This window comes from Drosophila grimshawi, unplaced genomic scaffold (genome assembly GCF_018153295.1).
Source record: "Drosophila grimshawi isolate 15287-2541.00 unplaced genomic scaffold, ASM1815329v1 contig_311, whole genome shotgun sequence".
Taxonomy (NCBI): domain Eukaryota; kingdom Metazoa; phylum Arthropoda; class Insecta; order Diptera; family Drosophilidae; genus Drosophila; species Drosophila grimshawi.
The window spans coordinates 28,162,934-28,178,412 of NW_025063098.1; the positions used below are offsets into that span (position 1 = coordinate 28,162,934).

Here is a 15,479-nt window from a genome sequence, read left to right on the forward strand (position 1 = left end):
TTAGAAACAAACCTGTGGCACTTTGACTACCTCTAATTTGTATAATTTCGAGAGCTATCAAGTTGAGTGGGGGACGAGTTATATTCGGAGCTAAATCAGCGGAGCGTAACTCACGACTGTCTGACCAACTGACCGTTGAAAATTGAAATTGAAAATTGCAATGGCCACTGAAGAAGAAAATTGCACTGCAAACGCGAAGAAAAACGCAAACTGAAAGCATTTCCACTTATTGTACTTTTATTTTGTTTTGCTCACCATTGTTTTAATTTTCAATTGTGACAATTCACTTTCGGGATGCTTCAGTGATTTGGTTTTGGCCTTGGGAAAGCTGTCTTGGTAGAATAGTTGGCTATAAAATATGACCAGGCCATTTTCAAGGTTTTTAGTTGATACGCAAACGCTTTAGCGACATGTGCCGTCTACGCTGTTCACTGAGCCTGCTACTCAGCCTGCTGTGCCTCACCAGCGCCAAGCTGGACAACTGCAACCGGGAGTCGCCGACACTACTCTGTCGCGGCGAGAATGCCTTGAGGAACGTGCTCCGTAATCTGAGCAAGAGCGACAAACCCCTGGTTCTAATGCGGGGACTGGAGATTGTGCCACTTCACAACGAAACCACTGAGAATGAGTTGGAGGCGCCACACTCTGCAGATGGGGATACAACGCTGCTAGACTGTGTGTCCACCTATTTACGTACGCATGAGCTGAACTTAAAGCTGGCCGATTTGCTGGAGGACACAAGCGATGGCCAAGTGGCAGGTGGGTTATTGTTGTTACTATTATTGTTGTTGGCCAATTGGCCATGCCACTGATTTGTACTTGACTATTCAATTTGGTAGAAAAGTTCGTAATAGGATTATGATATTGGCCACAATTTTCGTTTGTAATCTGTGTCAACCAAAAGAACATTGGCCATTTTGTGTGTGTTACAGAAATTTGAAAAAAGTGCGTGACAACTTAAGAACTAAGTTTATTGTACTCTTGTAATGGGTATTATTTTTGTTGTCGAGCTGTGTATAACGCATTTATGGAGGAGTACCCAAAGAGAATACATACTCTTGATCACTAAATATTCTATAGCAACTTAGAATCATGTCAGAATCATTGTGTCCAACAAATTTATGTTCCGATTCCTATTCGGATACGCAAAGTATACAAATTTCGACCAAGGTTTCTGTAATTTTGCTAACTTTTTTACAGTATTTGGTCAGCAGTAGGAGTGAGCTCTGCCAGGTTGTGTTATTTTCGGCGTGCATAAAATAACCATTCTTTCTTGTTATATCCTGGACCCATTAAAATGGTTAAAAGGGAATAATGAAATTGTGCAAAAGTATGTAGCTTGTTGCAGAAATCATGGGGAGTACCCCATAGGCATAAATATATTCCTGATCAGGATGAAGACTCTGGTCCGAAAACCTGATTATAAGACGAGAATCACAATAGCAAAAAATATACCGATATCCATGCTACCATATCATTTAGTTAGCATCTCACTTTTTATTATATTTCTGCAAAATATTATTATCAAGGATTAAATATATATAAATATTATAATATATGTAAGGACTGTAAAATAATCCACAACAACTTTGATGGATTGCAGCAATATATTATATGCAATACATACATATTTATTCAAAGGGTATGTAATCATTGACTTGTTAGCAAGTTGTTCTTTTTAGTTAATGTTTTACACTTCAAACCAGCTACGGTGCCACAACTTGTGCCTCAGAACGCACCACAGTTTGGTTTAAATTTATATATGTATATATATATCTTAGCACCATTCCTAAGCAGGTTGAACACACGCAGATTTATGCGCTTGCCCCAAACACAGTCTCATAAATTGCAATCTTATTTCCACTCTGACAGAGGCACGCAAAAAGGACAAAGGACAGGGCATGCTTCTGGCCATGGCGCTAATGTTTGGTAAAATGATGGCCGTGCTTGGACTGGGTGGAATTGGGGCGCTGGCTATGAAGGCGCTGGGCGTGGCCATGATGGCACTGATGATGGCCGGCATTGTGGGCCTTAAGTCTGCGGCACAGCATGGCAACGAGTCGAGTCACAGCATCTCCTACGTTACAGGCGAGGGACATCATCATAAGAGACGCCGCCGTGCGGCACGCCACCTGCAAGTGGTTAACGAGCAACCTTTGGCTTATAGGTCTTGGGCGATCTAAGTTAACACTACTCGCATATTTGTTACCATTTACGTACGTTTAGGTTAAACTAATTTATTATGACATGCAACAATACAAAAGGGGGCAGCTTGTTTAATATCTCAAAGGGGGGCGTAGTCTCTGAATGCATTCAGAGTTGGTTCTTTGTTCCATACTCATAGGTGTCACTGTCGCAGCATTATTTGGGATCTTGTTTACTTCAGCTTCAGTTGCTGTTGCTGAGGCAGAGACTGATGCTGATGCCTTGGCTGCTCTTCGTTTTATGAAATTGGTGAAAGTTTATTTCAGTTCAGCTCACATTGTGTTGCCAGCAGCAGCAGCAGCAGCAGCAGCAGCAGCAGTAACAACAACAACCACAACGGACAATCAACCTACTCACAGCAGCCACACTCGATTTGTAGTTGTGCCTGCTTCAATACCCTACTTTCCATTGGCATAACTGCTTTGGCAATGTATTTAACATTATTGGATAATTTAAATGGTTCTAAACATTAGCCCCATTAACCTCCCTTAAGACAACTTTGTGTGTTCCGAATTAAGATGTGTAGTTATGCTAAAGGCTCAAGGAATATCGAAAAGGCTTTACCTATGCGAAACATTTCAGTATTGGCCATTTTTGATATTTTAAAATCGAATACATGTCCTTAATTGCAAACCTCACACAGCTTAGCTAAGCAATTTTTTTTATCATTTTGTTAACAGAATATTAATATAAATACATTCTGAACAGAATATATCTTGATGATTTCACAAAATGTATGCACTCTCTCCAACTTTAGCCCTTTTGGGATTCTGAGAGCATTTAATGGTCAACTACACTCAGCAGATTGGCACTGTTGCCATGATTGTTATTTGGCTTTTTGCCATTAATTTACCAGATAGTTTTTATGCTGTGTACGCATATTCCATAATAAGGTTGTCAGCTGAATTCTCGGAGGCGTTTCAGATTTCTGATCTGGGACTTGGGATTTTATATTTTCTGGTGAATTAGGTAGATTGGATTTGCATATTGCCACAGTTGTTGTCTGCTCAACTTTCACTCTATTTTGGCAGCGAGCGCAACGGTTCTTTTTTCGGACGAGCCTGCACAGCAGCAGCAGCAGCAGCAACAGCAGCAGCAACAGCCACAACTGAATCGTAAGTGCCACGGGCAACAACAACAGCAACAGCAACAGCAACAACAAAAAGTAGGGGTAACGGCAATAACAACAAACTACTGGCATGACAGACCTACATTTTTGTTTTGGCCACGCTGCGTTCTGTTACACAATATCAATTAAAGCCGCAACCGGCGCGCCGTCGGGGGCACTTGAAAAACCCGTTAAGCTCTTGCGGCAACAGGGACACCTCTTCTTCTTCTTCTTCTTCTTCCACTTCTTCTTCTTCATCATCTCCAACTACTTCTACCAATGAGCGCAACATGCTCTACCTCGCACCTCGAACCTTGGCACTGGCAGTGGCTCTACCACAAACTATGTCTCTGCTTCTGCCTCTGCCTTTGTCTCTGTCTCTGCCTCTGACTCTGACTGTGCCTCTGACTGTGGCTCTGACTACTCCGGTAGTGGCTTCTACCGCTACCGCTGCCCGGCGGGCCGTTAACTTTCCCTTTTAAACGACTTTTTACGAGTTTGCGTTCGCGTTCGCGTTTCGAGTCGAATTTGTGTTTGGACTTGGCATGAGTTTGACTTTGGCCAGCGTCTGGTCATTAAATTATAAAATAAGTTCATATAAAAGCGAATTTGTTGTTTTATAATTTTTTTTGATATGATTCCGCGCAACTGTCCGGTAGTTATTGCCGCTATTACTGTTGCTGCTGTCGTTTATGTAAGTCTCAGTGAAATGAAATGAAATTGATTTTCTAAAAATTCAGTCTTTGATTTTTTATTGCACACATAGTTAGTTGGTCGTCAGTTCGTCAGTTGACAATAAAAATCTATGAACAGATGATGGGCAACGTGTCTGAATGTGGCTGCTTTTGTTGCTGCTGATGCTGCTGCTGCTGTTTGTTGTTGTTGTTGTTGTTATTGTTGTTGTTGTTGCTGCTGCTGCTGCATAAATGAAAGTTCATAAAGAAATTAGCTGATTAATCGTCGTTCGATGAGCTTGGAAAATGACCGAAGCGCCGAACAGTCCGTCGAAGTTAACTGAAAGTGTCACGCAGCCTACATTCAGTCAGTCCACACACACTCACACACACACACACACACACACGCACACACAGCTTCCACAAATTTCACTTTTCAATGATGCTGACGACGCTTCTGCTGCCACTCTGCTCTGCTCTTGGCTCTTGGCTCTTGGCCAACAGCTGAGAAGTTGAGCAGCTGCTGCTGCTGTTGCTGCTGCTGCTCCTCGTTTCACATGTAAATTAATTTTTAACCCAAATTCCGCAAATTCTTTATACGGCACGTTGTGACTGAGTTTTGGTTGTCACAGCATCGGGTCAGCTTGAAACTGTCTGGGCTTGTATATTATTTTCGCCTTCTTTTTCATTTTTTTTTTTTTTTTTTTGTATTTCATTGCCCTTTTTTGAATATATTTTTATTATAATGCAAATTTACTTACAATTCAAATGACCATAAAAAGGGGAATAAGATTAAAGTTTATTAAGCATATTTATGGTTTGTGAAATTTTTTAATTATAATTTTATTTATAAGCTGCTTTGATGTTAAGGTGTTCTTTTCGTTATGGGTTTTTGGCTGAAAGGATTTGACGCTTATTTTCGTGTAGATTGAATTTGCATCTTGTTAATTTTAATTAATCATTAACTATGAGTACCTTAAATGAAAAACTTGGGTTTGTTATTATGAATTTGTTTTTTGTTTGAAATACGCATCTCACATTAATTTTCATTTGAATTTTCGCGCATTCCACAATTGAAGAATCTTTTCATTTATTTTCTGAAATATATTTTGAATCAATTTATATTTGTATTTTCATATGCACATCCAAATTGATTCGCATTCGCAGAATTCCAAAAGAGTCCCTCACATTGCATCATCTCATTTCACTTTTCATTTGTTGTTGCTGTTCCGCAATGGAACCAACAACAATTTCTGTAAAAAAAATCTTTTGAGGCATCCGAATGCAAACTGAATATTTGTGTATTTCATATAATTGGTATCTCTATGTGTATCTGTAGATGTATATATGTTATTGAGGGGTATTGTGTATCCATTGCTATGGCTGCTGTATATATATATATATATATATATGGCTTACTTCTTTCTGACCGCGACTTTCTCCCGAGAAATTGTTGTTATTTATTCATTAAATTTTTGCTTCTGCTATTGTTGCTCCTCCTTTGCTGCCGCTTTGGAATTGCCCTTGTTGGCGTTCTTGTTGTTGGTGCTGGTGCTGTTGCTGGTGCTGGTGCTGTTGCTGGTGTTATTATTATTATTGTTGTTGTCGTTGTTGTTTTTATATAAACACACCTACATAGCGTACACAAAATATTTGTTGCATGAGGTCTCAATAACAAACGGCACAAAAATTTAATGCAAAATCAACAAGACAAATAAAATATGAGAAATAAGAAATATGTACTGCTATCTGGAGACAGTAAGACATACTCACACACGCACTTACACACACTATCACACACACACACACACACACACACACACGCACACATACCAACGCAGCCACAATGTGGCAATTGATTGACAAAACTGAAGAAAGATGTCAGCAAACAATGTGAAATTGTGCTACCAATTTGATCGCACCTGAAATTATTTACCTCTGCCTCTGCTTTGCGCTCAATGCCTGTCATTTTGGCCAGCACACGGTACATTAACGGCACCGTTAACTCAACAGCCTCTTCACCTTACCTTATTCCCCGCCTCCCCACGCCTGGCCCGCTTCTCTCCATCTCTCTCTCTCTCTCTCTCTCTCTCTGCGGCCCCCATTAACATCGACGGCAACTGAAACGAAAATCTTTTCTAATTAGTCGCAAGAGTTTAGTGATGCAAAGATTTTCCCCAGTTTCTAATAGTCGCTTTTTGTTGTATATGCAAATTAAGCAAACAACACACAAATTCAACAAAAAAATAAAAATAACAAAACTTTCTCGACCAAACACATTTTAAACTTTAATTTAATTCAAATACTTTGTTGAAACAGCAAGAGCCCAAAACTGTAAAATTCACCGAACCAAAAACGTTGCCCAGCTTGACAAATGGCTTTTCAGATCCAATTTAAGTCAGAAACCACAATGAAAGTGAGAACATAAAAAGTACATGTGTTTTGTATATATACTATGCCACTATCCATAAATAAATAATTTAACTATTTTTAGTTCAGACCTGCTTATATTATATTTCAGATATCAACAGTGAAAAATTGAAAGTGTCACATCTTGTGATCTGATTAATAATAACGCATATTCATTAAAATTAACAAATTCCAGTTAACAGTTTTTAGTTTGGTAAGCCCGAATGATTAATTCAAACATAACAAATGGTCTGGGATTTGATTCAAGATTTTTAACGGGTTTTATTAAAATAACTATTCAGTTGTCAATACCACTTAAAGTCAGTTATCTGGCGCAAATTTGAAAGAAAACTTGAAACAAAGTTTGACAGTGCTGCTTTAATCTTTTCACACGAAAGCGCATTTATGTTTGAAAATATTTTGAAGCATGCTTAACTGGTAAATGACAGCAAGGCTTATCCGAAAAGTGGTGGAGCCAAGGAATTTGTGGTGTTAAAAGTAAAAAATGTGTGCACTTAACACTTAAGTAATATTGCCTGCACCCGACAATTTATTTCTCGTGGAGCGTTAAATCATTTGGCAATTTGTTTGATTGAAGTGCATTGGCCATTTGCTAAATGTGGCAGTGGCAACAACAGTGGTTGCAGGGAGGCAGGGAGGCAGGCAGGCAGCAACGCCTCTACATTCAACAATGGCCGAAATTCATTCATAAAACAAGGCTTCAACACTTGGCCGTCTGTTTTTCGCATGAATGGGCAGCAGCTTAAAGTTTAAGGCTCATGCCTCATGGCTCATGGCTCATGGCTTTGGGCACTTGGCTTTAGCTGTTGGCCAGATTGATGGCGCTTACTGCGTGAGCCAACATAAATTTTGTGTAAACGGATGTAGGTGTGCTAGTGTGCCCGTGTGTGTGTGCGTGTGTGTGTGTGTGAGGCACTGTGTGTGGCTTGAAGTCATTTGCATTTGAATGTATGCCGATCGCAACTGCTGCGGTGAAAATCGAAAAAATGAAATTTCAACAAGCAAGATGAACCGATTCTCCCTCGCCCTCTCCCTCGCCCTCTCTCTCTCTCTCAGTCTATCTCTGTCTCTCTCCCCATCGGATGCTGCTGCGCCTCTTTACGTTACGAAATGTGTATGTGTTTTTTAAGCGATTTACACTTTTACCGTTACATGTGCCCCATTGACGTCACACACAGACACGCACAGGTTGGCCACTTTGAAAGCTGATTAAACTGCGGCAGCAAATTACTCATACGCCCCATCATCGAGTGGCACATACCGACGATGATTCAGTGGATTTCATAAGGCACCACAGATCCGTTTGACAATTCGACAGAGCATATTATTGGGTATCGTATCTGGTATCTGTCTGTCCGTCTGTCTGTCTGTCAGTCTGTCTGTCTGTCACCTGCATTCACCTTGAAACGGAGGAAGAAACACATAGCAAGAAAAAATAAAATAAATAGCGAGAAAAAGGCGACAATTGCTGACTCTTACCACTAAACAATCGGGCAGAGCGTGTGCAGAGCGTGAATTTTGGCTTTTGACGCCAACTTTAACTTCATCATCTATATATATATATATATATAGGTATGTTTGCAGATGGTCCGAGCTCTCATATCCGTTATTGTTTGCTTTGCGTGTAATTTCTCTTTCATTTCACTTGAGCAATTGAAGCGAACGCTTATTTGCACTTTTGCCAAGCTCAAATTGTTGTTGACTAATATGTCACAATTGCCAAGTCAGTCAATTTATCTGATTATGCCCTCAGGGGATGCGATTTTCACTTGACTGCGGCGACAGCACGTGCTTATCATTTAATACCGTTTCACTTTCAACGATATGACCCTTAAACGGTGAAAAAAAGAAATAATCTAAAAATATATATTTAATTCGTATATTATTGTTTTTGTCTTTCAAGGAACCATTTGTTCGTAGTAAAAATTCTTAGGTAGGAATTTTCTATTTTAGATAGAAAAAGTCTTCATCAGGATTCGAAATTTTTGCATTCATTGAATTCATTTTTTTCTCTGTACAAAATATGAATATTTGGAGCATCCCATGCGTCTTTAATTACCTCATTTGTATGATATTAATCTCAGTTTATGTTACATAATAAAAACCCCCCAAGCCACAACAGACACAACAGTAACTAAAGCACACACAACTATGAAGTCACGAAAATGAAAAGCAATTTCAAGGCGTGCACCTGCAATAAACACAAAAAAGACCCGCCCACCTGCCCTGAGCTCATCCCGCCTGCCCCCTGTAGATGACACGCACAGAGGCACGATAGACAGAGAGAGATGGAGAGAGAGAGGGGGGGTGGAGTAGGGTCCAGGGCAAGAAGGGGGCCAAAGAGTAACAGTAGTATGAAAATACATTTTAATACACACAACTTTCATTTCTTGCGGCTAAAAAAAACAACAACAACAGCAGCAACAAAAATGAAGATAAACGAAAACAAAAACAAGAGCGCTCGAAAATGAACAAAAGCAGCAGCAGAAGAATATGGCATATGGGGAGTTAAGGCTTAAGCACTGCGCAGCACCTGTTTATCACCTCATGTGTTGTAATCTGTGTAGCTTCAACCAATAACAATAACAATATCTCAACGAAGAATGCTACACGTGTGTGTGTGTGTGTGTGTGTGTGAGAGAGGAGGCTGCTGAAGATGAGCAGCAAGTCATGCATAAGTCTTTCTTGAAGTGTGCATGTGTGTGTGTGTGTATGCGTGTGAGAGACAACCTTGGCACTAGCTCTCTTTAAACTTTCTCGCGACTGCGTTAAGCCCTTGCGCAGTCGACGTTGCCGTCAACGTCAACGTTGACGTTGACTTTCTTTAATGCGGAAGCGCGTGAGCATTTAGCGTTGGCGTTTGCAGCGCTCTTGCGCTCTTGCCTAATGAGTCTTCTAAGAAGAGACGATGCTGCTGCTGCTGCTGCTACCGCTGCTGCTGTTAGATCTACCTCTCTCTCTGTCGCTCTCTCTCTCTCTCTCTCTCTCTCTATCTGTCTGTCTCTGTGTGAACAATCAGTCGCACGTGTATATTGCTTTCTTGTAGGGAGCGGCTTTTTGATGGGCGCCCTCTCATATTTCATATGCGCTGCTGCTGCTGCTGTTGCTGCTGCTGCTGCTGCTGTTGCTGCTGTTGTTGTCGCTGTTGTCGCTGCCTGACCAATTGTTTCGTTCTCTCTTTCTCTCTCTGGCTCTGTACTTTTTACATAATTTGACGTTATGGCGTCGAGTCGTCGTTGCGTCCGTTAGGTTGGAAACTCTTTAAAAACAGCCTGACAGCGTCGAAAAATTATCAAACCGCAGCTTGTTCCATTCGAATGAACACACCAGTGATTTCGGTGGTGCTTAACACAATCAGTTTAGTTCAAAAGAAACAAACAAACAGCAAAACCATGAAGCACTTCATTGCCACCGCTTGTGTCCTTCTGCTACTGGCATCATCCGGCATCTCCGCCGATCCTCTCAAGGCAGCCGCCAACAACGATGGGATTCCATCGCCGGGCGGCGCATTTGCCAAATGCCTGGAAGCCGATTCCATCTCGTGTCTACAGCTCACGGTACGGATTAACCAAAAAAAAAAAAACAAGGATTAAATATTATACAAGAACGAACAAAAAAAAAAAAAGAGAAAAACATGTGTGGCACAGTGAAAGTGAAAATCAATATATAATAATTGATAACTGACTGAATCAGCAAGTGAAAGAAAGTCTCAAGTCAAAGACACTGCTACAAAAAAATAAAAGTTAATAAATAAATACAATCAGCAAGTGCAAAGGATGAAAGTGTGCTAATCAACGCTTTGGAATATTAACAATAACTGATGATAATTAGTAATGATTATGTTTAACTATAGTGAACTAATTGAACAATCCTCGCTAATTTGTGACTTCCCCTTCTTTCTTTCACGTGTCTCTTCTTCCTCTCCCATGCAGCTCTTCCGCAAGGCCAAGTCCATCTTCGACAATCCCGCCATCGAAATCTTCGGCGGCGTCTCATTGGTCAAGGCCAATGAAGGACGTCAGGGCAAATCGCTGGACAACACCCTGGCCGTTGAGGCCGCACCCACTGTGGAGGCGCGCACCGCCGAGATGGGCAACTATTTCATGGACAATGCGAAGAGCTTCTTCGCCGAGCGTTCGCTGAACTTCAACTTTGCCAATGCCGCACGCAGTGTTGCCCGCGCCATTCCCGATGACATCAAGGCCGATCTGCGTGAACTGGTTGTTGAGTCGCGTACCCGCAAGAAGAAGCTGCTGAAGAAGTTCCTGCCCATCCTTTTGGGAGTCGGCGCTAAGGTTGCTGTGCTCGCTGTTGGCGCCATCATTGGTCTCTTCTTCATGGCCAAGAAGGCTCTGATTGTCTCCGTGATTGCCTTCGTCCTTGCCCTGGCTGCTGGTGCTTCCAGTGGTTTGAGTCGTCTGGGCGGTTCGGGCGGTTCCGGCGGTGGTCTGCTCGGCGGCTTGGGTGGTCTGTTCGGTGGCAAGAGCTCCAGCTCGTCTTCGGTCAGCTCTGGTGGCTGGTCGTCGGGCGGTGGCTCCTCCGGCGGTGGCTGGTCTTCGGGCGGCAACTCGGGCTGGGATTCGCATGGCGCCTACAGTGCGCCAGTGGCCCAGACCATTGCCTACCAGGGCTACAAGCAGACCAGGCGGTAAGCCATTGGGGCATCCAACCCACCAAAACTGAAATCGATGAGTGACAAGGAGAGAGAACATTCGCTGCTAAAGCACACGCACACAAAATGATGACAATTTTCTATGAATGTCTATACATATATATTTATATTTATTTATAAATTATTTATTTTAATTTATTTACCTAAAACGTGAACGAGAGACGGGGGCGAGGTGCAAAAAAATCACCCCACCCCCAAGAAACAAACAAAGCCAATTAAGTGCATTCCATAAGAATGAATCTCTCAGAAACGAGAGACAACAACAACAATAACAACAACAACACACCACCAAACACCACTCAACACCACCACCACCACCGAACTTCACTTTTCATCTACACACCAAAAACAAACAACAGTCAACACCCAACAACACAACACAACAACATCTACAACAACTACAATCTATACTTTACTCTACACACCCTAATTTCACTCTTCTACTCTGTAATCTATACTCTGCTATCTTAACTGAATGTTTTCACGGCTTCACTTTGATTTATGTGCACAAAATACTTGAAACTAGTCGCGCCCATTAATCAAAGGCAAGTCACTGTTTGCTCTAACTATCATCAATCTATCAGTCTATCTATCTATCAATCTGTCTATCTATCTATCTATCTATGCATCTGCCAACTACTGTCTACCTCTGTATCTGTATCTGAATCTGTATCTGTATCTAAATCTCATTACTGTGTTTTCCTACATTTACCGCAAAAGAAAACTCTATATCAAATGCTGCTACATCAAAGAATCAAATAATAATTCCGAAAATATACAAATCAATGATCTTTTCATTTCCAACCCATTTTCCCTTTCAATTTGCATTTTTCAGACATCACTCATACGCCTCATTGTCAGCGATTTGCATTTGCTCTGCGACTTCATAACTTTCATTTCGTTTCATTTCATTCTTTGTTATCAATACCCAAAAATCTACAAAATGCTTTCAAAAAAAAAACAAATTTCACCCACTTATTCATTTTTTCTCTTGTTAATCTTCATTTTCACTGCACTTTCCTCAGCTCTCGTCTCTCTCTCGCTCAATCGTTATAAAGGCGCAGAATACAACAAAAGCAATTTGCTAAAAAATAAAACAAACATTTCGCTACGCGTATTTTATTTTTTTGGGCTCATTCAAAAGCGGTCGGCTTAATGCAACAACAATGGACGCGTATTTTGCACCTGTCTGCTAGCCATTATATTCAGAATTGGCCATTGTTGTTAGCCGAGGTGCTAAACAACAAAATTGAAGAAAGTTCGAGACGCCTCCGAAAAACGACGACGCAACAATCGAAAGAGCCGCAACTTTACCTAACTGCAGTTGGCAACGGCGCTTTAGGGCCAAATGCGTCTACGGCGCTTTACTTATGAATATGACCCAGTTAACACGGGCTGCGCACTTGGCCGATACCAATACCAATAACAATACCTATGCCGATGCGGCAGCCTCAGTCGATGCTGTGCGTCTGCCATTGCCCTTAACTGCCATGCTACGTGCCTCTTGGCTCAAACTTCAGCTTTGGCTTTGGCTTTGGCTTTCTTCAGACAAATGTCAGCAATTAATGTGTCTGTCTCTTAAGCATTCATTGAGTTTTTTTTCTCCTCTGCTCCTCCTCTTCTTCTTCCACTCTATGCTCATTTGGGCCATCTTATCGCCAACTGTTAGATTTGCTTAGCATTTAACTTTTTGTTTATATTTTGTTTTTTTTTGTGCCCGCTTAAAGCGCTAGTTTTGTATACCTTTGTTGTATTGTGGTATTGTAGTTTCTTAAAGAAGTTGGTAATGTAATTTAAAGGAGACTTTTGCGCACTTACACTTAATGTCTTCTTGATCAACATGTTTACATAGTTAATTTAGCCATGTTCGTCTGTCCAACTACAAAGTTTATTATGCAAAGATTACCATAGATATTCATTTTGTTTGAGTTTTATTATGGCCACAATATTGGCCAACTTATCGCAAAATAATTGGCAATTTAATTCGATTCTGCAAAAAGGGTGTGCAGTCTTCGACATATTGAGGACAATTGTTCTTTGTAGCTTATCTTCGTGACTTGCTCAGCATTTGTTCCACTGTTATTCAAGTGAAACTTATATTTATGTTGTTCACGCCTTAAAATCGATTGCTAGACACGTTAACAGAGTGTCATTGCCATACCCCAATTGTGGGCGTCAGTTTACAAGTTTTGCCGAGATTCTGAAGTGGCATGCTGCTTGTTGCGTGCTGCGTGCTGCGTGTTGCAGCAGCTGGCTTTTAGAAAGTGAAAGTGTCTGTACAAGGAATTCAAATTAATTTTATACAGTGTCATTGTCATGACAAAAAGGCAACTTCAGTTGACACTTTTTACTACTATTGTTAGGACATTGCTACAATGTAATATTTAAAGTTGTAAAAAACACCGGTGACTCGTTGTGGCCATCAGCCTTACACACCACAAAAAACATAGCATGCAAAAAAGATGACATGCAAATATGTATTGAAAATCAATGGAAAATAAAACCTAAGAAATGAAATTTCAATCGCTTTCGAATGCTTTAATGAATTTAAATAAAACCAGAGACTTTACGAGATATCTCTATAGTCTTTGTTAAAGATGAATGAAATTAATGAATAATATATTTTCACAAAGGGTTACCAGCAAACTAGTTTCTTAAACTATTTAAAAACTATTGAATTATGGAGGAGCATCGACGATCTATATATTGGCTTAAAAATCTTTATGCTATCTGACGCAGATTTGAATAATATATATTCCAATTCTCTTAAGGTAAAAAAGTTACTTATATAAAAACCAAATTAATCGTATATTTCTAACTTCGGTACCAGGATGTAATGAATGAAAAGTAATTTATCATTGTGGGTAAATCTATTTTTCAAATGCATGCATCATTAAAATAATAAAAAGTCATTTGAAAAATCATTAAAATTGATAAAAGGTTAAATTAAGTTACAAGGTGTCACAATGAATTTGCTGTATGATATTGCAGATTTCCATTTATCTAAATTTATCAGAAACTAAAAGAACTAAAAAAAAAGAAAACTTAGTTATGTTTTTAGCCAATAAGGTTGGTTAAACGCATTGCCTTCAAAAAAATTAAACTATCGCGGGTTGCTAAATGGCTTTGGCTATGTAAATAGGTATCATATAACAAACTTCAGAAGTTTACAAGTACTTAGAAGGTTTCTGTTAATGAACTTTTAATTTGCGTAACATAAATAAAGATGAAGGCAATTTAAAGTTTTAAGTTTCCTTAAAAATTTATTTTCTACAGAAATCAAAATATCCTTAATCATTCGAAGCTTGTGTTACTGAATAACAGATAATAAGTTTTAAATTAAAGCATAAATTAAAGCTGAGAGTTTGCGAGCTGCGCTTAAATGTACACTTTAAATCGTGATTAGTTTTTAAGCGCAGCTTAAAGCTTACAGAAGATAGTTGGTAAAGCAGAAAGTTTAACTGCTCAACGCTTTCAAAGTGCTTTCACCAACTTTCTTCGAGCTACCGCTAAAAAGTAGGCAATCGTAATGATAGCTGACAAAACCACAGTAACCACTGTTAATGCGATTGTGTGTTTTGTCTTTAAGGTCAGGCTCGAACTGTGGTTGAAGACACGACTGAAACTGATTGAAAAGCTTTCGACCAAAAACTTGTTGTGCGGTTTCACATTTCAAATGCGCTGCACGTGCGACTTTGTTATTGGCCTTTTATGGTCTAAACAACTGTCGCAAATGCAGTGGAAGTGGCAGAGGCTGTGGATGTGGCAGTGGCAGTGGCCGTGGCTGTGGCAGTGGCAGTGGCAGTGGCCGTGGCTGTGGCTGTAGCAGAGACGCAGAGTGTGATATAGTTACAGTTGTGGCTTACGCCGTTGTTGCTGTTGTGTTGCCTGTTTTAGTTGTGCTATTGGGAGTTGTTTGTGTTTGCAATGCTGATGTTGATGTTGTTGCCTCGTGCGCTTTTCCGGTTTGCGGTTTGGCGGTTTGGTGGTTTGGTAGTTGGTTGGCTTGGGCATGGGTCAATGCACACTTTACGGATTTGGCTTTGAAATGCTGGCCATTTCACTGCGCAGCTAGCCAGGTGTGTGAAAGTGTTGCAATATGCGCTACTGTACCTACCAGCTTACTAGCAATAATTGAACACTCTCGACCTGACATTGAATAATACGCACGACAATATACAAATATAAATATATATACAAATAAACATTGGCATCTGGGCTTGGGCTCACCAACCAAAAAGACAAATAACATATACAAATAGTATCTGTTTAGTTCACAGACACAAACACACAAAATTTGATGTGTGAAAGTTGTCAGTTTGCCACTTTTATTGTCAACATATTAACAAATAAACGAATCGAAATTGACAAACGTACTGCCGATAATGTT

The 15,479-nt window shown here is 40.2% G+C and overlaps 2 protein-coding genes across 2 annotated transcripts; both read left to right on the plus strand.

Annotated features, from left to right (window-relative positions):
* Nucleotides 1–367: 367 nt before the first annotated feature.
* LOC6569679 lies at nucleotides 368–2,263 on the plus strand. The gene is made up of 2 exons (XM_001996025.2): nucleotides 368–759; nucleotides 1,873–2,263. Exons 1-2 carry the CDS (start codon nucleotides 411–413, stop codon nucleotides 2,181–2,183), a joined length of 660 nt encoding a protein of 219 aa, XP_001996061.1. The 5' UTR covers nucleotides 368–410; the 3' UTR covers nucleotides 2,184–2,263.
* A 7,471-nt stretch (nucleotides 2,264–9,734) lies between these two features.
* Osi6 (Osiris 6) lies at nucleotides 9,735–11,703 on the plus strand. Its single transcript, XM_001996024.3, has 2 exons — nucleotides 9,735–9,974; nucleotides 10,350–11,703. Exons 1-2 carry the CDS (start codon nucleotides 9,735–9,737, stop codon nucleotides 11,067–11,069), a joined length of 960 nt encoding a protein of 319 aa, XP_001996060.2. The 3' UTR covers nucleotides 11,070–11,703.
* Nucleotides 11,704–15,479: the final 3,776 nt, after the last annotated feature.